Source organism: Bombyx mandarina, chromosome 01 (assembly GCF_030267445.1).
Source record: "Bombyx mandarina strain Sakado chromosome 01, ASM3026744v2".
NCBI classification, from domain to species: Eukaryota; Metazoa; Arthropoda; class Insecta; order Lepidoptera; family Bombycidae; genus Bombyx; species Bombyx mandarina.
Genome location: NC_143208.1, coordinates 1,354,335 through 1,382,007, shown reverse-complemented (window position 1 = coordinate 1,382,007; position 27,673 = coordinate 1,354,335). Strand labels below are relative to the sequence as shown.

The 27,673-nt window shown below is 34.1% G+C and overlaps 1 protein-coding gene across 4 annotated transcripts; it reads right to left on the bottom strand.

Annotated features, from left to right (window-relative positions):
- Nucleotides 1–93: 93 nt before the first annotated feature.
- Nucleotides 94–21,072, bottom strand: LOC114246681 (uncharacterized). 4 transcript variants are annotated; one of them, XM_028179352.2, is made up of 15 exons: nucleotides 20,835–20,995; nucleotides 20,620–20,739; nucleotides 16,312–16,383; nucleotides 14,151–14,287; nucleotides 11,280–11,441; nucleotides 8,874–9,049; nucleotides 7,352–7,521; nucleotides 6,689–6,825; nucleotides 5,511–5,661; nucleotides 4,962–5,128; nucleotides 4,680–4,816; nucleotides 4,241–4,478; nucleotides 2,056–2,266; nucleotides 1,581–1,693; nucleotides 94–1,297 (listed from the first exon to the last, which is right to left on the bottom strand). In XM_028179352.2, exons 3-15 carry the CDS (start codon nucleotides 16,379–16,381, stop codon nucleotides 1,217–1,219), a joined length of 1,950 nt encoding a protein of 649 aa, XP_028035153.2. In that variant the 5' UTR covers nucleotides 16,382–16,383; nucleotides 20,620–20,739; nucleotides 20,835–20,995; the 3' UTR covers nucleotides 94–1,216. The 4 variants fall into 4 exon arrangements, with proteins under 4 accessions (XP_028035153.2, XP_028035160.2, XP_089596454.1 ...); XM_028179359.2 differs by lacking the exon at nucleotides 20,620–20,739 and having other exon boundaries at nucleotides 20,835–21,072; XM_089740328.1 differs by lacking the exon at nucleotides 20,835–20,995 and having other exon boundaries at nucleotides 20,620–20,761.
- Nucleotides 21,073–27,673: the final 6,601 nt, after the last annotated feature.

Genomic DNA, 27,673 nt, shown 5'->3' with positions numbered 1-27,673 from the left:
TTCAAGCTCCGTGGTGGTGGACTAGCAGTAAGGCCAAGTAATTCTATACGTGTAGATGCATAGGTCACTAACTTCCTAATCTATACCAATATATAAATCTACAGTGGTGTTTACGGATGCTCCGTTATAACTACTGAACCATGCCTCCGATTGACTTGAAATTTAGCATCCATGTAGAAAATACACGTACTTAATGGATAGGCTAATATTATATGAGTGTTGGACTCCCTACACCAGTTGCGGGGGCGCTAATGATGAGAATCTTTGTAGGGGTGAGCAATAGTAATGTTAATTTTAAATGCCCAGCGAAGCGGACGGGTACAGCTAGTTTTCTCATATGATCATGAATATATCCATAGAAACAAGGTGTCAAATGAAATAGCTTTAAACTTAACTGTATTATAGGAAAATTAATTATTGGTATATTACTAAACATATTGTAATAAATGAAAGTTTTAATTACTTATTTCTTAAATAAGATTACTTACATTATTTATCTTTTTTTTACAATTATATTTGCTTAGTAATGTGTCTTCACCTATTCATTTAGTTAACACTATTATCGTACATTTTTATACAACCAGTAATTTGATTCGTTTTTCTTCTTTTCCAAAATTAATTAGACGAATATGGTTAACGTTCCGACTTACTTTTATGGCAAAACCATATTATTACACAAAGAGTATGAATACATTTATTTAATCAAATATCTAAATTTAAAACGTTATTATTAATTTTAAATAAAAACAAAGTACATCAAAGTACACAGCAAGACTAATTTTCGAGATCTACACACTATCCAATGACAACAAACCTATTACTATTAAAATACTACAAGTCCTATTAAGCTTACCACATCTGCGAATATAAGATGTATAAATAAATATACATGCATAATATATATTTCTTTAATAACCTACTAGTACTAACAGTTCAATATATTTAAATATATACTATGAGATAGTATGCACATAATTAATTATAAACAAACATTCAGGATTAAAATCACTTACAGTTCTTAATTACTAACAAATCAGTAAACATTTTTTTTTTGTAATTATTAAAGGTGATTGATTATCTTCATACCCAAAATTTGACGTAAATTTAATTAAACTATAGTATTCGGATCTAAGCCTGCTCTAGCGCCAGATCCCAAAACCTGCGTGAGACTCTGCACGCTTCGCACACGCCTGTTGGAGACCCGTAACAAATAGTTTTAAACTATGCGCAGCACCACTTCCTTGTATTCCTCATTTTCGATTTCATCTTCACCCTCCTCCTCATCTTCGTCCTCTTCCTGTCAATTTTACATTAAGTTACCTTATGTGAAGAACTCACAATTTTGAAAATATTAAATAACTATAAAACAAAATTTTAACAAGTTATTTTCATAGATTTTCAGGATCATGAAAATTCCTCTTGAAAATTCGTGTCTAGTTCAGAAATTAAAAACGTGAACGTTCGTGCAGTAAGAGAGAAGACATACAAATTTTAATTTATATTTACATATTGTAACTAATTTATTTTCATATTTGACTAGTATTCAATAGGTATTTCTAAGTAATAATAAGCAAACATACATCAAAACCGAAGCAAGAATCCACATCGTTTTCTACTTTAATGGTCCTGGTTCTTTTCTGGCTGGATTGTGCTATAGAAGATTTGTCATCATCAGAATCTACACTTTCCATTTCTGTTAAATTAATAAAATAATTTAAATATGTATGTATTTAAATTAAATATAATTAATACAAGCTCATAATTAAATACTTATTATATAATATAATGAACAGTAATAACAGTAATAAGTGCTGTTAGCTGTTTAAATATCAGACAAACAATGAATTTAGAAGAATTAAATAAGTTAATTTAATTTGTTATAAACTATACAATATTTCAGCAGTGAAAACATAGCGCATTTTTTAAAATGGGATAACCACAACTCTAATGTAAAAGTTTAATCTTTCAATTTTCAGTTGGGAGGCAATGTTAACCTTGTATTATCTATGGGGATCGAGTAAGTACAACATAAAAAGCTGTTATATCAATAATCACCTGCTTCATCTTCCTCTTCAAGATAATCAGGGGTTATAACAGCAATTTGTTGCTCGGATCCATCTTCCATTTGTATAACCTCGAGCACCACATACTGCTGTCCTTCACCGTCAGCGACGGTTACCAGCTCGCCTCGTTTCAGATCGTTAGAATTCAGACCGGTCGTCCCGAGTCCAAGACGGATCACATCAGGATCGTCATTTTCACTATCCTGAAACAATAGATTGAGCAGACTTTTAGTAGAATAGGACATATCTAAAAACAGTTTGTAGATTTAAATAAATAAATTACTACTGGAGTTTAGTATATATAAGAGTGGTTAGAAACACTTTTAATATCTTCGGAATTGCATTTATATGTTTTGTTTGTTATTATAAACTATAAAATAAGTGAGTTTCAAATGTAAATTTTATCCTATTATCCTATATAGCACTTTAAAAATTAATTAGCACAAGAGTCTTTGTTTTCGAGCATGGGTTGCACATATACATTATTTTGAAAGCTATTAAAAATAACTCAAATATCGCTAAGCCAATAAATTCTGTATTTACATATTTTGGTATTACAGAGACAGAATTTTTATGTTTTTTGCAGAGAGGAATATCTAGAATTATGAAATCAAGGTGTCAAAAATTATGTCACTAATAGACAGACATTATCAACAACACATTATCAAATTAGCTTATTTAATTTAATTAGTTTCTAAAGCCCAGGGAAGATTCTGCAGCGTTTAATAACTGATTTCTGAATAAATATCTTTCCCAAAAGTAAACTTCTAATACATGTCAATTTTTTCAAATAATTTCGTTAATTTTAATTGGTTATATTGGTTATTTATGCTATTTATATAATTTATATGATGCTAGCAGCCCGCCCCCGGCTTCGCTAAAGAGTATTATAGGAAATTTTTTACACCTGGAGTTACATTATTGAAGTTTTAGTAAGGAACCCTAATTTTTTGCCAATATTATACAGCCTATGTCACCCAGGGATAGTGTGGCTTGCCAACCGTGACAGTATGTTTAAAATCGGTTCAGTAGTTTCGGAGCCTATACAATGCAAACAAACAAACAATCTTTCCTGTGTATTATAATATTAGTATAGATAAACTATAAACGCATTCTACGCTCAGCTTCTTGTAGTTAAACATCGCAATGATCAAGTGCAAACATTGCTATTAAGTCTTCGCTATGCACTGCTTTAGTTAATAATATAATACATAAATCTCTCTTTACTTTGTTTACTTCCAAAATCTAAATTCTAAATTCACATTCACAAACACATTCTAAAATCAACTCTACTCAACTCAACTCAAAAACAAAATTCAAAAGGGATTAGTTAATTTAAACAGGTTTTCTATCTTTATCACTACATAGTATAAAACAAAGTCGCTTTCTCTGTCCCTATATCTGTCCCTACGTATGCTTAAATCTTTAAAACTACGCAACGTATTTTGATGCGGTTTATTTTAATAGATAGAGTGATTGAAGAGGAAGGTTTATATGTATAATAACATCCATTAAATAGTGGATAAATCAATGATAAATTACAATTTCCGAAGCGAAGCGAGGGCGGGTCGCTAGTTCAAAATAATTTACAATTACAAGTGCTCTTTAACCTGTATAAGCAGTAAAAGAACAAATGTTTTCATATGCAGTATGCAACATAATATTGTTCTACTGGATGCATAATTTATCTTATACTTGAATTATCAATTTATTCTATGTAGGAAGTTTCAATATATCGCACAGCTAATGTTTTAAACATTTCAGAAACATTCTAAGCGCACAGCACCTATTTTACATACAGCGATTAAACTTTTCAGCATAAAAGCATACTTATCTAAAAGGAAACTCAGTACTATTAGTTTTGACCCCTATTTTTTTTTTTTTTTTTTTAACGCTGGGGAATCCATTTACGGATACCCGGTCGAGGGGGGTTAGTTTTGACCCCTAATGCTGGTTAAAATTATTATTACTGAGTTTTATTTGTAAAATACTTGAAATTTCAGTTACGTTTTAGGGTAATTGTTACAGTTTTGTGTTAAGTGAAGCTTCATGGGTAGATTACGGTTTCAAGGCCATTAAGCCATTATGCAGTACAAATGAGATTTTTAAAGGTGGTGAGCTGCATTCCCTTTAAACTTGTCTGCCCATTAATCCCATAAAATGAAAGCACTACTTACTTTGATTATTGGTCCATTGAGGTACTTTATTTTCTTTTCACGTCCCATTTTCAGAGCAAGCAACTTTTCCTGGTGGCCAGATTCTGGATCGTGTGTGGCCAGGTGCCGAATCAAGTTGCCTTTGTGGGCAAAATTCCGTTTACATTCATGACAAGAATGGGTTTTCTCCTTTGGTGGCTTGGCAACATAGTGAGGATTGTGATACAAGTTCTGATGACGACGTAGCAATTGCTTTTGCCTGTTAAATTGTTGTTTTTATTTTAATCCATGTTATTGAAGTAACTTATTTAAAAAAATATTGTATGCATATTTATTTGTCCCATATTTATATAGATAGAGATTATTGTTACCATTTATTACATTTTGATGAGTTTATAAATACCCGGCCTTTTACCCATAATTTCGTAGTATAATGTTTTCTTAGCAAATCACAATTTACCTGAAAGATTGATCGCATTGGTCACAAGAAAAAGGTTTTTCATCAGTATGCTTGAGCATGTGAGATTTGAGGTGACGTAGTGTTGTAGAAGCATATGGGCATAATTCGCACTTGTAACATTTCTCGCCATTGTGAGTCTGTAAAGTAAGTATTGATATGGATTATAAATGGTACACATAAATATTGAAATCATTGTTTAAAAAATTCTATTTCTATTTTCGTCAGTGAGTCTTGGCGGGTTTTGTAAAGGTGTAACTATCCATTAGTCTATATGCTTAGTACCTTATTGTGCATTTTGCAGGAATAACGGTCGGGAAAGGTTTTCCCGCATCGTTTGCACTTGAGAGGCTTGTCAGATGTATGAAGTTTCTGCACATGAATCCGAAGATCAGTCTTACGGCCGCACTTCGTTGGACACAACTCACAAGCGTAGACCGGCTTTTCAGACACTGTTGAAGGTATTATTTATTAAGCATGATAGAGAAAAATACAAAGACCAATAATATACAATGAAATGTTATTGTTGAAGTTAAAAAAATTAAATTCGTGTGTTACGGATTTTTTTTATTTATTCAAATACAATAACAGTTATACCTACATTTCAAACGAACCTTTAACTGATTGACTAATTATTTTTTGTTTCGACAAATCACCGCAAATATTAGTTCCGACAAATATTTTGTATGGTTCGCTCGCGGATCAAATTCTTAAGATGTTTATAATATATTTTAATTTAATTGAATTTCCAATCACAACGGTGCTAAAGAGTTTTGACTAATAAACTTGAAAGAATTTATGGACTGATTGAGTATTTTTTAAAATATTACTTACCATTATGAATAAGCTTATGAGCTTTAAGAGAATTTGATTGTGTGAAGCACATGTTGCAGTGTTCACATTTGTACGGTTTTTCACCAGTGTGAGTACGGAGATGGCGTTTCAGCTTGAAAGTGTCCGGTGAAGCGTACGTGCAGTGTGGACACTGATAATGAACATACCATAGTTTTGTATTAATAACAACATTGATAACGGACGAAATGTTATATTTAATGAAATTATTTGATCTGATAAATTCATTATCATATTAGAAGATGAAAATCGTACAAATCCGTCAAACGTAAGTTCGACAATGTCAAGTACGCGCTAAAGCTCCAAAGCCTGAGTGAATTTTTTTTACTATTATGCTTTTATATTTGTAAATTTTAATATTCTGTAGTGGCTGTTCACAGTAACCACAAGGCTGTAACGTTAAAACAACATGCCAGTATACTTTCAAATACCTAGCCACCAAAAGACGATGGCGAATATTTAATTTTGTATTTATTAATAGATAAATTTAAACACTGAATATTTGAAAAAAAAAAGTTTCTATAATTTCCGATTTCTATAAATGGTTCATTTCAGATCCGTTAATCACTGACGATTTTGATTATCTCCAACCTAAGTGGTTCTTTAAATTCAGTTTTTAGTTGCTGAGCTTATATGCCTAAACTGAAATTCATAGTCTAAAGAAATAAATTACTATACATTGCTACCCGCAATATAAAGCGGCAGTAGCAGTCCCGCAGTACCCACAGCATGCAAAAACATTATAAATATATAAAATTTGAGGTGTAACTGTTTGTGTGCTAGCATATCGTCGCTGTCAAACCAAAATCTGCGATGTGCAAAAACTCTTGAATTAACGAGTAAAAACATTTTCGTATAAATTTTTATATGAAGGTGAATTTTTAAGAACTATCTCACAAATGAAAGCTATAGATAAATATTAAAGCTATAGACACATAACAGTTTTTATACGGTAGATAGGGCTGTGAACTATACGAAAAGGTCAAAAAGTAAAAATCTCAAAAAGTGCACATAGCATATTTTGATTTGACAACGACGATATCAGATACCACTAGCTGTTTTGTTTTCACTCCAAAAAATTTGATTTGAAAATTTCGCAATTGATATAGTAATGTAATAGATAAATAAATTGATATAGTAATGTTTAATTTTTGCGTTACCTGGTAAGGTCTCTCTCCAGTATGACAACGCACGTGCCTGCGTAGCTTCGAAAGTTCGACTGAAGCGTAGTCGCACTCCGTACATTTGTGAGGTTTTTCGTGTGTGTGCTTGTAGCGTACATGACGGACCAACTCGCCTGATAAAACCAATAATATATTATTATATACATTACAAACTTCTTCTACTCACAAACACCAATTTCCGAAACAAGTAAACATTAATTGTATACGCACTTTCGAAAAAGGCACATCTCTGAAAATGTAAAATGTTCAGGAAATGAAAAAAACTGATTATTTTCTAAAACAGAGTAAAATTTAAAATATTAACTTTTGAGATATATTTTAGTGTTAAGTACCTAGCAATTGAAAATTACTGGAATTATAATAAAATGGGTGTAGGTAAGCCTCAAAACTACATGTGTATGAAAAAAACGTATTTGACAAAATATGCGACATGTGCCCTTTTCGAAATTTCATATTCAATTAATCAATTGTTTTTCTAATATTAAACATAAATGACTGTTTGTAATAACTGTTTAGCAGTGTAGTTTTCTGTTACGTTCTGACTTTTATGTTTACTAACCAAAATCATAATGTAAATAACAGTTTGAAGTTACAGACCTCAACTCACCACGATTCTAAAGAAAGTTAAAACAAACTTACCTGAGGTAGTAAAGGGGCTGTTGCAAAATTTGCAAACATGAGGTTTCACTCCATTATGCATATTGAGATGGTTCTGAAGCGATGCAATTGTCTTGAAGCCGCGCTCGCACACACCACACTTATGGGGACGATCTTCAGAGTGAGATTTCATGTGGCGAAGAAGCAGATATCTGGGTAGCAAATATTTTTTATTAACATCTTGTATACCTTTGAATAATTTCAACTAACAATTTTATACGTAAAGTTGCTTCTCTCTACCATCCCACATAGTTCTGACATGACTGCTTCTCCTCTCTACCTTCACACTTAGTCCTGATATGGCTAAACTGCACACGTATTAAAAATATATGTTAGCTATTACTATTACTATTCAAATATTAAAGCTTCATGTTAAAAAAAAACAAAACTAGAAAAAACACAAATCAATTCAGAAACTAAAGTTATTTTATCCTTAAAAGCGTTACATTATTCTATTACTATTGTAGAAATCAACAATTGCGTCATTTTAGTGATGAATATCTTCGAATTTTTCCAAACTCATACGTACATAATTTCGAAACTACATATTTCACAAGATTTTATAATATATTCTTTAAATTGAATACCAAACTTAATAATACAACAGTGCAATGATTTAGTAAGATTACTACTTTAACTAATTCTGAGTGTTCATAATAATATAATTATTGAATGTTTTAAATATAACTTTGCATCTAAGGTATCCCCATTCTGAGAAAGGTTTTTATCAGTAGTTATTGGACTCAGTAGTAGCTCAGTAGTTATTGGATTTGTTCATTTGTTTACGCTATTATTGCTACGGGTCAGTGATTATTCTAGATAAATTCGATAGGTTCAAAATGTTGTTCTATATGAAATCATAGAAAATAGGTAACCAATTTCATGTTTGCTTGTCAAAATCACAGATGAATGTATTATGTGGCACAAGACTGTCTGGTTATTAATGTGGTTAGGCACTGTGACCATGTATAATAAATTTCTTGACAAACAGAAGTGAAAATGACGCTTACAATTTTTTTTACCTTTACCTATATATAGATTAATATAAATAAGAACAGATATAGAGGAAGAGGTAGACTAAGACTAAGAAAAAATGGATGGATTGCGTGAATGACGATATGTGTAAGAATGGAGTGAGCGAAGAAATAGTATTTTTACTGGTGGTAGAACCTCTTTTGAGTCTGCGCGGATAGGTACCACCACTCTGCCTATTTCTGACGTAAAGCAGTAATGCGCTTCGGTTTGAAGGGCGGGACAGCCGTTGTAATTATACTGAGACCTTAGAACTTATATCTCAAGGTGGGTGGGGCATTTACGTTGTAGATGTTTATGGGCTCCAGTAACAACTTAACACCAGGTGGGCTGTGAGCTCGTCCACCCATCTAAGCAATAAAAAAAAGAGAATTGACTTGATTTAAAATTGTCACAAATACGGATAGTGAAGCTACTTTGAAAACGGATTGCAGCGTCAGTTTGATTTAAGGAATATACTCAAAACACTCACCGCCTGTGGCTTGAGTACGAACAGAAATTGCACGTGAAACATGGACGTAAGAACTTTCCCTTCTTCGTCTGCGGTTGAGCTTTCTTTGCTTCGCTTTCGTCTTCTTCGTCGGTAACGTCTGCCTCAATCTCCTCCTCTTCAAAGTTATACACGTCTTCGGAGACCTTTTCTTCATCCTACATTGTAATAAACAAATAAACTTTACACATTTCACGCACACCACATTCAAGGACTTATAGCTAGCGATTTTCTCATATTATAGTTACCGGAAACACAGATTAATATTTAGTTAATATCAAAATCCTTTACAAAGAGACGTTCTCATCAAGAATCAAACCCGATATATATGGCACCACTAGACCAACGAGGTTTTCAAAACTTGTTCGGATCTATTTATACAAATCGATGTGTATAAAACTAATACCGATTGTAAGCGTCATTCGAACACAGCCTGCATAAAAAAAATGCAATCATTAATTTATTTTAGCTCTCTACAACGCTTTTTTTACATCATCAGCACTGGTATACATTCCCACATCGTGGAGATATTCGACGAACAAGTTTGCTTTTGTCTCGGTTTTTAATATCTATATGTATATATTTTAATATATACATGTAATAAGCTACCTAAGGAGTGGACGTTTGTGGACTGAATACACAATATATTTTTAAATATTTAAATATGTATTACTACCCGTCACTATAGTTCCCATAAGACAGCGATTACTAATTTAGGACCAGTGTGCTTGGTGCGAGTTTTTTTAACGTAAAACGTCGAAACAGCGCCCCTAGCGCAAACATAGGCAAACGTTCCAACTCCGTACAAATTTGAGTTAACTTTTACGCTATCGAGAACGTTAACGAACTCGCACTAAGCACACAGGTTTTCTTTTTTATTGCTTAGACGAGCTCACAGCCCACCTGGTGTTAAGTGGTTACTGGAGCCCATAGACATCTACAACGTAAATGCGCCACCCACTTCGAGATATAAGTTCTAAAATCTCAGTATAGTTACAACGGCTACCCTACCCTTCGAACCGAAACGCATTACTGCTTCACGGCGGAAATAGGCGGGGTGGTGGTACCTACCCGTGCGGATTCCCAAGAGGTCCTACCACCAGTGATTACGCAAATTATAATTTTGCGGGTTTGATTTTTATTACACGATGTTATTCCTTCACCGTGGAAGTCAATCGTGAACATTTGTTACGAAACTATTGGCAATACTTTTGAATATCGCTGTTCCACAGGGTTGGACAGTAACGCAATATTGCTATTAAAACTGAAAGACTATTATAAAATAATGCATCCTGATGGCCAATCAAAGAGAGTGGGACTCTTCTTCTGGACTCCGAGATATTTGTATAATGTTTTATGATAAGAGGAAAATAATTTTGATATCATTTCACACTTATATTGTTTTTTTTTCGATTCTATCGTATTTTCCGCTCGCACGCTTATGTGATACTTCCGTGAAGAAGTTAATTACGACAATGATCTTGTCTACCTTCATTAGTTTTATTTCGTTACAAAAGTGAGTGCTAAGGATTTTTGTAACAAAGGTGGGCGATAGGGATGTACGAATGGTCACACTTCTAATTAGATTCACCCTATTGGTTTTCTCTGCAGACAACAACAGGAAATCATTTGAGATAAATTATTATTTGTCATAATGAGATATTATTAATTGGATATATTGAATTATTTATCATGTATGTAATCGGTATGATTTGTTTTTTATGTTACCGCATTCTTGTTATCGAGAGCATTAATTCGAAATAAATGACTGCTTCCAATTAACGATACATTGATTTTCGTTTTCAGTTCTTCTCAAGTACTTCTTGTTGGCCCTCACTCGTTTCCTCCAGCTCAATTTGTTTAACCAATTACTACTTCAATTTGATAAAGGAAGCCTATAAAATCAAAGGCAGCTAAATCCAAGTCTGTCAAATATTCAGGTAAATACAAAAATCGGCCCTAAACACGTCATTACGGATCTTCCCGAACCATCAAAGTACTTGCTCTTGCTAGGGCCAGTGTTAGCAACACTCCCGGTTTGAAAAGCTGAAATAACTTTGTTCGGATAGCTACGATATTCTTTATTTTAAAGCAGATTTATAAAGAATGAGAATATTACTAATAATCTGAATTTTAAATGATAGAACTTCGTTTATTAGTATTTAGTACAGAGTAAAAATATTTTTTTTTAACTGAATTTGTTGGAGAATTAGCTGCATTTGTTATACCATGAAAACACTAAAGCGTGTCCAACTAACTAAACAAGATAGCGCCATTGTTAATCAATTATACGACACTATGGCGTTTAGCTGCCTTTGATTTTTTTATAGGCCTCAAATGTAGTAAATTAAATTGACGGTGTCAATTTAAAATTCAATAAACACTTACCTGATCGACTTTAATATCAAGATTGATAGGTTTAGTCTCTTCTTGCACCACGAGGACGTAGCTGACTTCACCGCCGCTGTTCTCTGACGGGACAAGGGTCACGGTCTGGTATTGTTCGGATTCGTTGCTCATCAGCACATCTTCAGCAGCATCGCTAATAGACTGTCAACAACAACAATATATATTAATAATACGTGAAGCAAAAACTTTGTACCCCTTTTTACGAAAATTGCGCGAACGGAGGAGTATGAAATTTCCCACACTTATAGACAATATAGAGAAGTAGTGCAGAATGTTAATATATTTTTAATTTATGCTTAAAAAATACATTAAATCAATCAATGAAAACATTACACATACTGCCATGTATTTGACACACACACACGCAAGCATACTATTTGTGTATTAACAAACTTTTCTTATTGCTTATATATTGCTCTGTGGTCAAATTCAGAATAGGTTGTCTTTATTTAATATTTAATTTTGTCTAAAGTGTACATAGTCTTGGCGAAATCTGTGATTATAGAAGTATAATAATCTTCGACAATAGAATCATAATGGTGTACAAATTTATAATTTCAGTTAATTATAGTCGAATTCCGACTACCGGTGTACCACTAGTTTTTAACAATAAACTGACTGGACTTGGGCTGGGGGACGCTCTGTCACTAATGCTGTTCAACCAACCACTTGAATACGTCACATACGGAAATTTACATACTTAACGGCGGAACGCGGCTCAAGGGACAGCATAAGGTGATAGGGTATGCCCTTGACCTTGTTCTACTAGGAGAAAGGCAGCAGCACGTCATAGCATTTAACGTCATCCGACAGGAAGCCTATCGGATTGGCCTTCGTGTGACTCACGAAAAGACGGAGTATCTTTACATGGGTCGATATACTCGAAAAACATAAGTCGAGAAGATCTAGTTGTGGGAAATACAAAGTACAAAGGAATTACTAAATTCCGGTACCTTGGTTGCAATGTAACAGACACCAATGAAATTTAAATTCGTATACAATTTTTTCTAATATACAGTGCAGCCTTACATTTGGTTCTCTCTTCGAAGTTACGAAGCAGGCGCATCAAGATTCGGATATACAACTCTCAGACCGATCGTATTTGTATGGATGCGAAGCATAGACGCTTTCAGGGAAAGAAGAGATAAAAGTTCTCGTAACTGAGAGAAAGGAGGAAAAAACTGAGGAAGTTACTGACACCAGTTCAGTGGGATGTGGCGAATCCGGAACAACAAAGATGTAGAGGAGCTTTTTGTTGAGCCAAATATTCTGGGGGAAATGAAGGCGCCCGGGCTCAAGTGGTTCGGGCATTTAGTGCAGGTAGATCAGGGTTAGGCTGTGAAGTGAGTAAACAGCTCCAAGTGCCAAGGTTTTACGCAACGCATTTATGTAGATTATACTTAAACCTAATATTTGTACGCTTTACTAGCAGGACATACTGATACCTTTATTAATATTAAGCACCATCTTTGTTAACCTATGACCACAAATAATAATAAAATAAACGCCAGACGAATGACGATGTTTATTTATTGCAGACGGCCAAGAATCACTTCGGGCACTACAGCGACAGCGAGCGCAGTAGTAATAGCAAGCCTCTGAAGCTTATCAAGCTCAAATGTAGAAATGTAAATAATATTTATGACAAAAAGCCTAATTAACATTTGAAAATGGGCTACTAATAAGACTTGATTTTGAAGTGGAAACAAAAAATAAAAATCTTTATATCATGTCACATGAGTTCAGAGATTACTGGTATTTTTTATTTATTGGATACGATGGCAGACCAGTTCCGTGCTTATTCCTTTTATTAGAATCCAATTCAACTAGTTTTATTTTTGGTCTAGCCAACTTGGTCTAGTCACACTAGCCAACTGATAATTTTAAGTTAAGATAATAAATAACTTTCAGTATAATCTGAGCTCAGTTATTTTGCATAATATACATATTACACAAAAGAAATGACTGTAAGACATTTCGGTACAGAGCAATTTAGTTAGGTGTAAGTGGCTCAGAATCCAACCGCCATTGAGGGGGACCGAAGCCCAGACACCATAACGTGATGGCCCCTACCAATCTTAAGACGTGCATTCGAAATACAAGCCTGCTTATCTTTCAGACCAAACACTCAAATTCAGAAGAACAAGGATAGCTACTCATGCGTCCGTCCGCATAACTCGCCTCACCAAAATAAACATCTATACTAATATATAAATCTACAGTGGTTTTTACGGATGCTCCGTTATAACTACTGAACCATGCATCCGATTGACTTGAAATTTGGCATCCATGTAGAAAATACACGTACTTAATGGATAGGCTAATATTATATGAGTGTTGGACTCCCTACACCAGTTGCGGGGGCGTTAATGATGAGAATCTTTGTAGGGGTGAGCAATAGTAATGTTAATTTTAAATGCCCAGCGAAGCAGACGGGTACAGCTACTTTAATAAAGATAACACACTCACAGCTTAAGTTGCACGACAGGACCGTCTCAAGTAATTGTAATTATACTGAGACCTTAGAACTTATATCTCAAGGTGGGTGGCGCATTTACGTTGTAGATGTCTATGGGCTCCAGTAACCACTTAACACCAGGTGGGCTGTGAGCTCGTCCACCCATCTAAGCAATAAAAAAAAACAAATACTGAACAATTACAAATACGACCAAGTAAACCCTTTGAGAGAGCCAGGGGTCTGTACTGGGCTCAAAAATCTGTATTAATCTTCAGATATTTTGGGCAAAGAAAAGTGTCATAGCTAATACCGGTAGAGAATTATTACATCAAAACTTACTATACTACTATAATACCTAAATAAACGTACTAAAAAGTGTTGCTTGTACTTACGTCTTTATTTGTGGTTTCCGCTGCTTCAGTCTGCAGCGGAACCAGGTCCTGATTATTCCCAGTGGGCTGGTAATAGTACCTGCCTTCTTCGTCTACGAAGTATGTCACCCCTGTGTCAGGTTCATCTTCACTTTCCACTGTCACAATAATAGGTATTAATAATCAAATGAACGCTATAAGATGATCACGGTAACAATGGTTCGCCTGATAAAACTAGATAGCGAAGAGCGAAGTGATCCAATCCTAAAAACACTAGGAATTTTAATTTCAGTCGCACCTATCGTCATACCAATTAATAAAACACGCCTGGAGTTTTCATGGTTTCAAGATTAATTATCAGGCATGCCGTTTTGATATTTCACATGATAAACGATATTATATGAGTGTTTAAAAGCGCATACGTATTGTCCTTACAACTAAATTTGGAAAATACGAGGTTGATTTCGGTTTTTTTACAGCTTGATCGACTGTTTAACTTAATTACTAGTGAAACCCGGTCATGTGCTGCAGTGACATCGTTAACTGTATGAAAAACAACAATTTCTGGAAATTACTCACGCGCTATCTACCTAATGTTGCTTTTACTATGTCTTCCCATGAGTGCTAAGAACAACCACACCAGGTTTGATAATAATCGGATGTTTTAGGGGCTCATTGAGAACAACATACAAACATTCATTTTATTATAGTGATAAATTTTTATAAAAAGTTAAAATGGTGGATGATTTGAGAAATAGTGTATCGATGCCATAATTTAAAATGAGCCTCAAAAATAATACTTATTTTGACATTTTAATTAAATTCGTATAAAGCATTGTCCAATGATGACAAAACAATATTAGTTTTGTTTATTTACTCACATGTTCATTTTCGGTGGCGACATTTAAAATTTTTACAACAAAAAAAGCAAAATGAAACAAACGCAAATCTTGTTTCTGTCTACTGAGGTATTATGTAACTTGTAAATCGAATTATATTTTCATAGCAGTAGACGGGCAGAGGAAATCACAGTAAATCTGTCGATAAGGCCATGAATCGTATCGCCTACACATGCACACGTGGTGCAAGTTTCTGTTGCATTGGAGTAATGGCAATGCTGACAAGGCAGGGTCCACTCACAAGGTCGACCGACGACCTGATGATGATCGCGGAAACCGTTGGACGGGGGGAGCATGACCTTGGGGGCAACCTATGTTCAGCAGTGAACGACTATAGCCTAAATTAATAATGATCACAACTAACTCTTAATGCTATTTTTTAAGGCGAGACTGCCTAACTTCCTAAAATGAGAGAGGGGCGGCTATGATTTAATCGATCAATTTTCAATAGGTATTGGTACTGAAATCGGGAATAATTTTAAATACTGCTCATGATAGGATAATATTCATTTTTTAAAGCTATCTTTTGTGGCCTAACCTTTGTAGAATGGATGGATGGTACATTGAAAAATTGTAAACTGCAGTGTGAATTTATTACACTGATAGTTTATCATACTATACAGAATTTTACTGACAAGCCATCCAACCATCATGCCATCACACAAAACACATTTTTGACAAAGTAGTTTTTATAGCATTTAATTTCAAGTAAACCATATTCCCTTACAAACATTAAACAGGTTACAAGTTAAAACTTATTTACGTCATTAAAATAAATAATATGCTTTTGAGTTAATCCAATCCCAGTCTCTAATAAATTTACTATAAGCTCAAACAGTTTCAGTCCACCATACTAGTGACAATCTTATTAACGAAAGACTATTACTGAACAGTATTACTATGTTAAAAGTTTAAGCTTGTGAAATAGCCAAGTTGTGTTGTATCTTAAACTATCTTAAGTCACTATGTTAAAGTAAAACTTTGAAAATAGCTTAAGTGGGTTATTTTCAATGCCACGAAATTTCGAAACCAATAAGAGAGCTGTTGTAACATATCTAAGTGGTCACCATCAGTCATGGACAGAGTTAATATAAGAAGGCAAGCCAAGTCCCTGTCTACTACTAGTTTCCTTTTTTTTTTGTTTTGTAAATTAGAGCATTCTTAATTATTTTTGAAAACTGAACTTCAAATAATTTATAATTTTCAAAGGATTTGCTTCAAATTAAATTACTGATACTTTTAACATAATAAAAAGTAAACTTAAAGTAAAATTAGCAGCTTACTAGTGATAACTGTTGTAGTTTCTTCATCCATGTTGTCTTTTTTTTTCTCTTTTCTGTTACCAGGAGGCATAACTGCAACAAAAGTTAGCTTTGTATGATGGGTTTAGAGATTTTGATTCTTTTTTACTTTTAATGAATGGAAAATATATAAAAGTGATATTTATATTGTCTAGAAATAATAAAACATGAATTCAAAATGAAAATAAATACATTGAAATAGCACAAATGCTAACATTTTTATTACATAAGTAGTTTAAACTACAAAACTACAAATTGAGCATTGTAATTGCTTCTTATGTATTTTATTTTAGATATCTATTAATATCAACATTATTTGATTGATTTAAAAATTATAATTTTAGAATTCAAAAATATCCAAAATCTTGCAGCTAAAAAAGCTATGCAGAAATTTATATAGCATCTTTGCAAATATTACCCTATGCTTCTCCTTTAATCTATGTATATATGACAATTTTATACTGTCAGCTTCTTGGCAATTTATAAGCTTGTAAAAAATATGATACAGTCAAGGCTTACAAAAGAAATTGTATAACAACCTTGACATTAGAAAAGGTCAATTATTAGATAGATTTTAGTTTATTAATTGTTATTATATTTTAAAAACGTTTGCATTTAATGTAGTTTATCATATGAGCTTTTTTAAATGGTCCAAAAATTTTGCTCATTCTTCTAGTAGATATTTTTGGTTTCAAAAGGTCAAAGATCTCACAGTTTTAATTAATAAGTATATATTTTCAAGTATATTCTATTTATTTAGTTAGTTGCACCAACAAAGTAATAATCAATAAAAACATTGACAAATTGACGATAAGTAATTGACATATGTCATCTCAATTATAGATGCAATCGACAGTGCAATAATCGACAACATCTTGATTTTAGAAAACTAAGATTAATTGAATGAAAATACAATGAATAATTAAGAAGATGAAATCTACTAAGAGATATGAAATCCAGAGTAATACTTTTTCATTAACAACAATTTTGATGACATACATATAGCGATTAACTAACAGTTAACTAATAGAAAAGAATCACAGAGATTAAAGATATTAAGCAAATAAAAAATAATCCATAAGCATTTTCATATTATTATTCATAGCAACAAATATTACTTTAATATATAGATTTGGATATATAATTAGGAACGATCTGAAGTTCCACATTTTTTTTATTTAAATCATGATGCGATTCTTAGAAATAACTAGTTATTTTATGGAATAGCCACACAAATGGTGCAATCTGGGTTAGGAATATAGTATAAAAACATTATTGTTCTTGCAATGTTTATTAATTCTCTATAGTACATATGGCGCAGAACCGGACCGAGTGGAGAAGATTGACATACAGTCACGATCCTCAGCATTGAGGGAACGACCAGAAAGAAAGAATAGTACCAAATTTCAAACAATGGACAAACTAAGCAAATAAATAAGAACGATTTAAAAATGCTCTAGAATTTTCTCTATGAAACTTAGATTAAAAATTGACATGAATATGAAGTAATAAGAAAAAAATCAATTTAATACACTTTAACATTTTTTTTAGTTAGTAAGCATGTCTATGAGTTTTAATTAATGCTTTATTTATTTGAGGCATTGACTATCAATTTTTGACATTTCGCAAGAGAGGTAGTGTCATTCTCCTAAACATACAGCTTTCTTAAATTGCCACGCTATTATTCTAAAACTGTTTAATGACTTCAGTTCATGGATGCACTTTTAGGTTCAGATCTGGGTTGTTAGCTGGCAATCTAAGAAAGAAACTGATTGCAATGTAAGAGGTTCCTTAAAGATGCATGCTGTATGCTTTGGATCACTAATCCGTTGAAATGTTCAAATAACCGGAAGTTTAAAGTAACATTTTGTCTTTCAGTATATTTATATACTGGAATTGATATTTGTTTACTTTTATCAGCTTAACAAGTATCCACAAATACACACATACACAAGTATCCACAGTAGTATCCACAAATTTTTATGTTTCCTTCACAATTTTTTAAGCTAAAATTGCCAGCTCATGTGTACTTACAGTTAATGCTTTATTTGGAGGGCTTCATATATATCATGTTCCATCACAACATACCCTGTTTATTTTTGTATTTTTGTCTGTTCAGAAAAAAGAACATTTTTTAACTACCTAACTGTCCAGTTTTCATTATTTCTTGCAAGTGCAAGCCAAGTTTGCCTTTGGCATTATTTCAACATGGGTACCTTCCTTGCTATCAGGTATCTTTTCTCCTACCAAGTCTTCAAATAGTGTGTGAAACGATTGCTACAGGGTTGTATTCATGCAAATATTATTTTCTCAGCTCATGGGACCCTTTAAAAGTATTTTGTTTTGCCAAAAACCAATATTTCAACTACGGCAATTTCTCAATACTTCAATACTTTATCTGTTTAGGTAAACATGGAACATTTGAAGTAGTTTCATATGTGGCCAAATGCTTCATAGTGTGGAAAACCATCATTTTTGGGTATTGCAAAAGGTTGGCTTTCCTTTTATACTATCAATCCTTCTCAGTGTTTTATCATTTCTTTCCTTGTAGATTTATCACAAGTTTTATTTATATCCATAAATGGTGCCCAAATTATACAAATAGTGACCTACAGCCACAGAGAAAAAAAATTGAAAAAAAACACTATTCAACATTCTGAGTTATGTGAACAGACAGTAAGCAGTAATACTCTTTTGAGATCTAATGTATAAAGTTTATCAATTTATTTTTAATATGCTTTTGTTAGCTTGATACTCATGTTAGTATGTATGTAACTGACAGTGATTTTGACCCCGTTCAAAGCGTTGGGTTAACTTGAATTTTGGCCTTAACACTTATCAAAGACCAATGACATTTCAATATTTTAAGCAGTTACTTTCAGCAATCAAGACCATAAATTAATTTGAGCACCTTCTTTTTTTCACTAAACAAATTGTAAGCTGTCGTATTTGCGTGAATGTACAGTAAATAATTTATGATACATAATGCTACTGAACACTCAAAAAACTAAAAAAAATGCAAAATAAAAAAGTTTTAAAAAAACTAAACAATACGCTTATATATTAAAGCACCCCGCCCTTTTTTTAATTATAAATATATTTTCTATTTTGTAGTTGAATTTTCTATGAAAGCATGTTTTTTAGTTTTTTTTTAAGCTATTATTTATTTAGCCAGTCATGTGTATCAGTGAATGTACTGCTAGTATAGAAAAGTTTTACAATACCAGAAGTACAACAGAATTCATGTTATTAGTGCTAGTGAATTGTGAGATTGAAAAAATCTTCCATTTATATGAGCATTCTTAAATTACCGTAATTAGTTATGTAGTGTAAATTAACCTGTCGATTAATTGGTCACTGTGAGCTTTTACTGTGATTTATGAAAGACAAATTTAATTTGGTTAGTGTTAGTTTAAGAAAATCTTCATTTCTTAAATATAAATGTAAAAAATAATGCAAATTGTGTCATTTTGGGGGAAAAACATTGATATTTACTAACCTCATCTGAGAATATTGTTATTTCTTTTTTTTTAAGATTTTGAAACTTATCATATTAGTGTCTGTGATTTTAAATTTAAATATTCCATTTCCAAGATTTTATATCACTGGGTGGGGTTCCAATTATTTTCAGTAGATTTTTCTAGTAAATAATAATACATATGTGTAATATTTAAGTACTATTAAATTTATCTTTTCTCTACCTGACATGTTATTTTTTCTAATGTGCTCAAACTTCTCAATTTTTTTTTTAAATAATTCTATTTTGTTATCTGTGAATATCGTTTTTTTACTAAACTGATATGATGTGTATTCCATTAATTTTTTCAGTTTGGAGATATTGATAATGAAAGCATTCGAAAACTATACATACCTAAAGTATGTTATATTAAGGAATGTTATAATAAGGAGACTGAGTTTTGAACAGAGTGGAGATTTTGAGAATACAAAATGTTTGTATAAATTCGATCGCTCACCTCGCGTTACGTATTTCAAGCTATATTTATTTCGCTGTTCGAACAGTTAAATGTTTGTGTGGCAAGACAAGAAATTAAATGATTAACCAATTCATTAGAACACTCATTCTACAAAACATCAATACACAAAACAGGCATTTTAACACTGCAGACATTCAAACGAATTCAAGTTTTTTTTCACTCTCCAAAGACAGTATATGATCCGCCATTTTATGTTTCAACGGCAGTGATATCATGAATAAAATGAAAAGCAGAAGTCGAATAAAAGAGATATTAGATTTAAAAAATGCCATACAAGTTTGCGACAAAATATTACCGCCACTAGGAAACTATTGTTGAAATTCACAGGAGGCGCTGGAGTGACACTTCATGTCGTCAGTTATCTTTTGATTTCACGGAAAATTTCAACACTTTTGGACTTCACTGCACCACGTGTCTGTTAATATGTAGGTTTTTTAGTTGTATAAATAATATTGAGTATAAAAACCACGGTAATTTGAAAATTTGAAATAAATTATTTCATGAAAGTACCTGATGTGAATCCAACAATGGAGCTTCTAATTTCCCTCAATGAGGGCGTTTCAATCAATTCTGAAATGCGATAGTGACGCCGAAATGGCGGACGAACGAACTACGCAAGACAGCAGTGACAAACCGCAGTGTGACCAGCCCAGAAAATAGGTTTGTAACCCATAATAGCTGGGCAGCGCGGCAGCGCTGCGACTTGTGAGTTAGTCGACTATACCAGGTACTAAAATGCTAATGATGTGGTAGTTTTAAAAATATTTTTATAATAGTTCTTGTTAATTCTTTTATACCCAGGCATGTGTCTGAGATGGTACCAGGATATCCTAGGATCGTCTAAAGATAATAATTAAATGGTTTATCTATGGTAGAATAGGCAGGGAGGCTGTAAAATGGAAACATAGATAGACTTACCTATTTTATTGATGTGATTTTGTTAATAATTTTGTTAACAACTTTAAAAAAAAAAACTCCTTTACAGTAGGCAACAGCTGTGATTTTAGATGGACGTGCGTGCGCCTGGATTTCTAAAATGCATGAATGATTGTGGTCGCTCACAATCAGGTTATTATTTATGTCTGCCTTTGAATCCGTAAAAAACGAAATGTCAGGACAAAGGCTTTTGCTTTATAAAGCACAAGTCCGGCCTCGCGTGGAGTACTGCTCCCATCTCTGGGTCGGGGCTCCCAAATACCAGCTTCTTCCATTTGACTCCATACAGAGGAGGGCCGTTCGGATTGTCGATAATCCCATTCTCACGGATCGTTTGGAACCTCTGGGTCTGCGGAGGGACTTCGGATCCCTCTGTATTTTGTACCGTATATTCCATGGGGAGTGCTCTGAAGAATTATTCGAGATGATACCGGCAGCTCATTTTTACCATCGCACCGCCCGCCACCGGAGTAGAGTTCATCCATACTATCTGGAGCCACTGCGGTCATCCACAGTACGTTTCCAGAGATCTTTTTTGCCACGTACCATCCGGCTATGGAATGAGCTCCCCTCCACGGTGTTTTCCGAGCGCTATGACATATCCTTCTTCAAACGAGGCTTGTGGAGAGTATTAAGCGGTAGGCAGCGGCTTGGCTCTGCCCCTGGCATTGCTGAAGTCCATGGGCGACGGTAACCACTCACCATCAGGTGGGCCGTATGCTCGTCTGCCTACATGGGCAAAAAAAAAAAATTACAAAACATTGTTGTTACCTACCTAACATGTTACCTACCTACTTACAATACATTTTTTCTTCCCCCTATTTAAAATAGAGGACAAAATAATGAGTAGGTAATACAAAGTTAAAAAAGTAATAAATAAACAAAACTACGTTCATAGCAATTTTCTAATTTATATAACTATTAGCTAACTTTTTTTATGGATAAGGCCTGGAGGCCCCTCCGGTTTCACCAGGGCAGGTGGGTGAGCAAAGGTTCAGCCAGGAGGGCTGGGATTTGCTAACAGCTGCCCGAGCGCCTCCAAAGGAGACCTAAATAGGTTTTTAGCTGCATCGCGAATGATTTAGGTACAGGATCGGAATCGCGACTTGACTTTTTTTCCTACTTATACTGATAGTCTTGAAAGGCTTCAACAGCTTGTCCTTGACATGAGGTTAGGTTGCATTTCGAACTCTTTGCTGAGTTCGAAGAGTGCAGTTGCCGGGCGGGAAACTGTTTAACTTAATCATTACAACAGATTTTTAACAATTTGAATACTAGGTATAAATGCATGTAGAAATAGGTCTAAGACGATCATATCTGATACAAGGTACATTGGAATTAAAGTTGAATAGGAAAACAGATGCCGTGGCTGGAGATTTTGACGCTACAACATTTCAAAACTGAAATCGATCTTTTTACCAATGTTAGAAAATTGCCCACAATAACAATTTAAAATTAACGGTCGTGCTATAATCTCAGGCGCAGTTTTCGCTTTAAATTGCTAAATGAGGATAAAACAGTACTCTACTAAGTAAAGAATAAGTCAAAGTACAAAATTATCTTCGTTTCATCTTCGAGCACGGTTACTTTAAATACCTAGTCAGGTCATAAATTCTGTCACATGTTTAATGTAAAATAATTGAAACAAGTTTATTCATTATGTAACCATTCATATACCAAAATGAACTTAACAAAACATAGATTCTTATGACACTAAAGTTTATTCAAAATGACCTCCGTGATTTTGAATACAGGCCTTCAATCTGCGCGGCCAGTCGTCTATCGCATCACGAACGAGGTCCGTGTCAATATCGGCGGCTGCCTTAATCAAGGATGTCTTGAGTGACTCCAAATTGGGATGAGGCTTTGAGCACGCCTTTTCCTCCAAGTGTTGCCATATCTTGTAATCTAACGGATTCAAATCTGGACTGGAGGAGGGCCAGTCTTCGTGCCGGATGAAGTCGATTTCACGCGCCGCCAGCCAGTCTTGTGTGCTCTTCGCTCTATGAGCTGGCGCCGAATCTTGTTGGAATACCCAGTGCCTGTTATTGAACATGGTATGAGAAACAGGTTCCACAAGGTTCGTCAGGACTGTATTTTGATACACAACTGCATTCGTTTTTACACCTTTCTCACAAAAATGTACCTCTGTTAAGCCCCAATAAGAAACTCCCAACCATACCATGAGCGAGGATGGAAAATGACCTCGTTGGACACGCGGAATACGGTTGCTCGCTTCTTCACTACTGTGTGCGTACACCTTATCATTTTGTTTGTTGTAGCTCTTTTCTACGGTAAAAATTTTTTCATCCGAAAAAAGAATTTCTCGATATTTTTTTCCCGCGTACCGCTTCAACAAAGCGCGGCATCTCTTCAGTCTCAGGTCCATTAGACGAGCATTCAAACGATGTCCTGTTTTCTTCGATATGCCCGAAGCCCTAAGTCTTCATTTAACACCCTTTTCACCGTGGTTCTGCTTAACCCCATCTGAAGGGCCAACAGTTTCTGCTTACGTTTGGGATTTCTTTGAATTCGCGCCTTCACAGCTTTTATCACTGCTGGAGTCCTAACAGACCGAAGGGCGACCACTTCTTGACCTGTCATCTACACTAGAGTTTTCATTGTATCGTTTGATGGTACGATAAACGAATCTTTTGGTTATATTCAAATTTTTCAGTATGTTAAAAATTTGAATTGGCGCGTAACCGCAACGATGCAACGCAATAACTGCAACACGATCTTCTTTAAGCGTCCACTCCATATTTAAAAATGCGTAAAATTCTATAAGTATACATTTTTATTTTCATGAACAATTCGAAATTCGAATTCAATAAACTTTTTTGTGGCCAGCATTCTAAAAGAAAAGTTTTTACTGTGTGACAATACTTATGACCTGACTAGTTACATTTATATCCATATTTTAGACCGGATTGTGTGAAGTTTGACAATAATCTGATTATTAATCATATTAATAATGAATCAATTGGGCAAATAAGGGTTACAAACATGTATTATCCTTCGAGACTCTAGACTAGTCTAGACTCTGCTTCCAGATCACATTTAATAGAACGGAAAATGAACTGGCTGGTGCAATTGAAACTCCTAAAAAAGGTAAAGTCGTTAGTCCCAATGAACATACCTTATGAACTTCTGAAGTAGCATTTATTGTAATAACTTAAGAAAATTTAATATTACCATTTAATACCAAATTTGAAACGGGTTCGATTGGCTGAAACGACCTTAAAAACTCTAACCAAAGTCGTTTTAGCGAAAGAATATAGGGAGCACAGAACGAAGAATGTTCACACAAATACTGTGTCCCAAGTTGGAGTTCTTCTTAAAATAATCCAATACCTATTTTGATTTTCGTAATGGATAAGGCACGTACCTACATAAAGGTGCTGAATTATGAGTCACAATATTTTCGGTTGTTTCATCGATTACGTAAAAACATTCAAATATTATAGTCTCTGTTCCAAAATATAGCTTAAAATGTTGTCTAAAAATACAGCGAGTAAGTGGCTGAGTATCACTGCCCAACATTTTGACCTTTACATAAATTTTTTTTTACTCTCTCTCGACTGTACTCTTCAACATCTACTTTGAGTACCTTTTATGAAGGCACTGAATATTGTAGATGTGGGTTTGGTCATGAACGGTGTCAGAATCGACAGCATCCAATATGCTGATGACACAAATTTATATGTATCCACTTTAGAGTATCTATCTCAAGGTACTTTTAAGCGATGCTCAGAAGATTAATGATGATTTTGTTTTTAACCGAAACCAATGTTTTTTGTGTATAGATTTAAAATAAAAGTATCAATATAAGTTCATAGGACGACCCAAACGTATCAAACGTTCCGCTAGAATTGGATTATTGACAATGGCCACCTTCTGTCAGTGGTCAAGTGATTGGACCAATATTCCACGCAAAACTCCCGGATTTTGTAAAGTACGTATCTTAGCATACCTCCTTGTCAAGCATAAGCCTGGTGATGATGCATTCATGAGGTGATTTTAATAACCAATTTGGAAACCTTTTACTGGTGGTAGGACCTCTTGTGGGTCCGCACGGGTAGGTACCACCAGCCCGCCTATTTCTGCCGTGAAGCAGTAATGCTTTTCGGTTTGAAGGATGAGGCAGCCGTTGTAACTATACTGAGACCTTAGAACACATATCTCAATGTGGGTGTCGGCATTTACTTTGTAGATGTCTATGGGCTCCGGTAACCACTTAAAATCAGGTGGGTCGTGAGCTCGTCCACCCAACTAAGCATTAAAAAAAAACAATTTGTATTCAATTTATACCATAATATATTGAGACTTCAACCTCATATCTGCAGGTAACTACCACAGGGTAAGGTAAGTACTTATTTCGTTCAACCATGAAAGCAATAAATAAATAAAAGAAAATTATACTTCTGACTCCACACCGATACACTTGTATGAGGGATTTGCACTGTGAGTTCAACACATGTACGTAATGTTAGTGAAGGTGGTAAAGGCAAGGTATTGTAATTTTTCTAGACTATTTTCTGTATTCTTTAAATACAATGATTCAAGAATAGGGAAATAGGAATAAAAAAATTAAAAAAATTACACATTTAAAGTCATTTATTGAACAGAAACATGAATACAGGTTGTTATGAAATTTTAATAAAAAGCTATAATATCACAGCTCTTGAAACAATATTGGGAAACATTTTTATTTGCTTCTGACAAACACAGGGCAAATTAGAAAAAAAACTGGACATGTACTCAAGCAAGTTTTTAATAAAAACATATGAAAGGTACCTGCAAGTGATATTATTGTAATAATATATACCATAATCGAACTAAGTCCGTTTTGAAATATTTTTATTTTACTTGCCTAAAGCAATTAATAAAATCGACTTAGATGTAACACACAAACTTAATCATAATTCGCGTAAGTAGATAATAAACTAAGTAGATAATTTGACAAAATGAGCTTCATTAACATTTTTCTTGAAATTATACTTATTGTACACTTTTTATGATACCTATACATATATATTTTAGTATGGACAGCTTGTCTATAAAGGAGTTAAATTTATTATTAAATTATAGTCAATGAATAACGGGCAGACCCGTTTAAAATTGAAACCATCTTGGCCTAAATGATAAGATGTGGTCATGATAATCACCTTATCGTTGCCGCCGCTGACTACTCTCCGAATCCTGATCAAGCAGGAACCAGTCACCGTCGACGTCTTAGACACGTCCTTACGGATCAATCAAATCCTAGTACTGTTGCATTACACGTCTTCGGCTCTAACACTAGGATCAGTCGTGGGCGTTCTAGTAACCGTACTCGTCGATCTCGGCAAAGAGTTCGTCGTGCAAGCTAACCCGTGCGTCAGCCCGCTGAGTTTCTCGCCGGATCTTCTCAGCGGGTCGCAATTCCTATCCGGTAGTAGATTCATTCGCGAAGCAGCTGCTCTTTAGTTGTTAGGTTCCTTTTGCAGGCGCTCGGGTAGCTGTTAGCAAATCCCACCCCTCCTGTCTGAGCCCGTGCTCGCCAAGCTGTCCTTGTGAAACTGGAAAGGCCGTCGGACCACCAGTAATCCTTCCTTCATAAGAAAAAGATAAGACGCCCGGTGTATTCGTGTCCGACTAGATACATTCAAGTCGCTACACAGCACGCGCTCTTCGAAATGTGTTCTTAAAATCAAACAAGGAAATTGAAAGTGTTGCATTTCCCTGCAGGACAAACTAAATATAGGACAATGACCATCATTTAGAAAATCGTATATAAAAAAACAGTTCTGTAAAATTGTAAATCACCCTTGTTCCTATTTCTGCTGTGCCGGGCACTAATGCGTTCTGGTTAGATGGAAGGGGCCAACTGTTCTAGTAATACGATCTAGACTTTGATCTCGATTCAAAGTCGATGGAAGAAAATATTTGTACCTATACGGTTTTGTCACCACCAAGGAACAGATTTACAGATCGAGATTTGTCGTATTTTCAGAGTAGGTAATGACTACGAAAGCGTGCAGCGAAAGTACGAATGTGCGAAGATGGATGTCTGGAGTAACACAATTAGATAAAAATAAATTAAATATTAAATAAAATTTAAACGAAATTAACTTTAGGGATTATTTGAATCATAAAGTCGTTGCATAATTTCGAAACTTACATTATATTCTGTATAATTGTTTAACAAAAATATCCTTAAGAAAAATAATAGCAAAAAAGTTATAGGACCAAAAAGCATAATGTTTTAGTGTAACAACTATGCTTGGTCAAACAGTTTTGAAACATTACAAAACTGTAGTTTCTTAAAAAAAAAAGATTTTATCGATTATTATTTTCTGAAGAAAAGAAAAGCAGTATTTAACGGGCATCTTTTATTGTTTCATTGCCAACGTAGGTACCAGCGATGACTG

Coding starts and splice junctions, on each gene's coding strand:
- LOC114246681 (XM_028179359.2), bottom strand. CDS start 16,381: ATGCCTCCTGGTAACAGAAAAGAGAAAAAAAAAGACAACATGGATGAA. Junction 7,522..8,873: donor TCGTACTCAAGCCACAGGCG/GTGAGTGTTTTG, acceptor TTTGCTACCCAG/ATATCTGCTTCTTCGCCACA. Junction 1,298..1,580: donor ATTCTTGCTTCGGTTTTGAT/GTATGTTTGCTT, acceptor TAAAATTGACAG/GAAGAGGACGAAGATGAGGA.